The sequence below is a fragment of the Mandrillus leucophaeus genome, unplaced genomic scaffold (genome assembly GCF_000951045.1).
Source record: "Mandrillus leucophaeus isolate KB7577 unplaced genomic scaffold, Mleu.le_1.0 Scaffold248, whole genome shotgun sequence".
Lineage (NCBI taxonomy): Eukaryota > Metazoa > Chordata > Mammalia > Primates > Cercopithecidae > Mandrillus > Mandrillus leucophaeus.
In genome coordinates, this window is record NW_012102565.1 from 1332080 (window position 1) to 1333640 (window position 1561).

A 1561-nucleotide genomic window follows, 5' to 3' on the forward strand; every position below is an offset into this window, starting at 1 on the left:
GAATATTGACCCCGTAGCCTATGGAATTATAGGAAGCTATTTAATTTTTTAAACTATGTCTTCTAAATTCTCTATGTTAAATATATATGGATTTTGTTATCAGAATAAGAAAAAATGAAGTGTAAACAACCATTTTGGGACACGTACTCAGAGTAGCCAGGCGGCAAGCGCACGCCATGCCGGGCCTCAGCCCCACCTTCTGGTCCCTGTGCCGGCTGTGCCAGGTGCCCTCTTGCTAGGCTACATGTTCCTTGCAGATCGGCTTCACCACCGACCCTCGGATGGCCCGCTCCTCCCCCTACCCCACCGATGTGGCCCGAGTGGTGAATGCTCCCATTTTCCACGTGAACTCAGATGACCCCGAGGCTGTCATGTATGTGTGCAAAGTGGCGGCCGAGTGGAGGAGCACCTTCCACAAGGACGTGGTCGTCGATTTGGTGAGTGACTCCAGGGACAGCATGTCCTGGGCAGAGCATCTGACCCACCCCTGTTGCCCTCGGCACCCTTGTGTCCCAAGGAGAGGAGCTTGTTTAGATGAGTCACCTCAGGGCTCTCTACTGCCAGGCCTCATGCAGGTTCCTTTGAGCTCCAAATTGTTCAGGCCTGTGAGCACCAAGGAATGCTTCCCAGGGAGGAGCTGTGGTGGTGAGGAGGACCACTCCTCATTGATAGAGCAGCTGTACTGTGTAGGAGAGATACACAGAATCCTAATTCTAGAGAAGGTAAATTCCAGGGCAGGTGTGAGGCATGAAGAACATGACCATCACCTAGGAGAGATGGGGTAGGTTCCCCAACTGCACTTCTTCCCAAGGGGCCAGCCCTTGTCTCTGACATCCTCTCACTGCTCTGAGCAGGTGTGTTACCGGCGCAACGGCCACAACGAGATGGATGAGCCGATGTTCACGCAGCCGCTCATGTACAAGCAGATCCGCAAGCAGAAGCCCGTGTTACAGAAGTACGCCGAGCTGCTGGTGTCGCAGGGTGTGGTCAACCAGCCCGAGTATGAGGTATGTCCCTGCAGCTCTGTCCCAGTGCGCCTTTCCAGAGCCAGGGATGACTAGAAAAGGTGGGCCATAGGGCCAGTTCTCACTGTTGCAAGTTATGAGGATACACGTGAGAGGATGTGAAATATTTACAACTACAGCATTTCAATGCATAACTTTTTGGAGAATCTGGGCCACTGAGATGCTTTGTAAAGGAAGTGGGCCTTAAACAGTGTTTTGGGGAAGAGAAGGGGATGTTTTCAGGTTGAGGTAGTAGTGGCCCAGTAGGTTTTCTCAGATTTCACAGATCGTGCAGGGGTGGGAGGTAGGTGGTGGATCCAGCTTAGTAAGGGGCCTCTTGTAATCTGGATAGTAAATGCTGGTTGGTTGTGAGTGGGAAGGCCAAGCAGCTGCCCAAGAGAGGGAGAGGATGGGTGTGAGGAGCTATGTCTGAGCATGGGAACAGGACAGATCCCAGGTCAGAACAACCTGATAACCTGTAGCCTATCCTGGAGACAGAGCTTTGTGGCCCAGACCTCCTTGGGACTGTGCTGGGAACCATGAGAGCTCAACCAGTT

At 52.5% G+C, this 1561-nt stretch overlaps 1 protein-coding gene across 1 annotated transcript in view; it reads left to right on the forward strand.

Annotated features, from left to right (window-relative positions):
* OGDH (oxoglutarate (alpha-ketoglutarate) dehydrogenase (lipoamide)) overlaps positions 1 to 1561 on the forward strand; it is a 94136-nt gene that overhangs the window by 79236 nt on the left and 13339 nt on the right. Inside the window, exons 12-13 of the mRNA XM_011983287.1 lie at positions 258 to 437; positions 855 to 1007. Of these exons, the coding sequence (XP_011838677.1) occupies positions 258 to 437; positions 855 to 1007 (333 nt within the window). The remainder of the gene's footprint in view (positions 1 to 257; positions 438 to 854; positions 1008 to 1561) is intronic.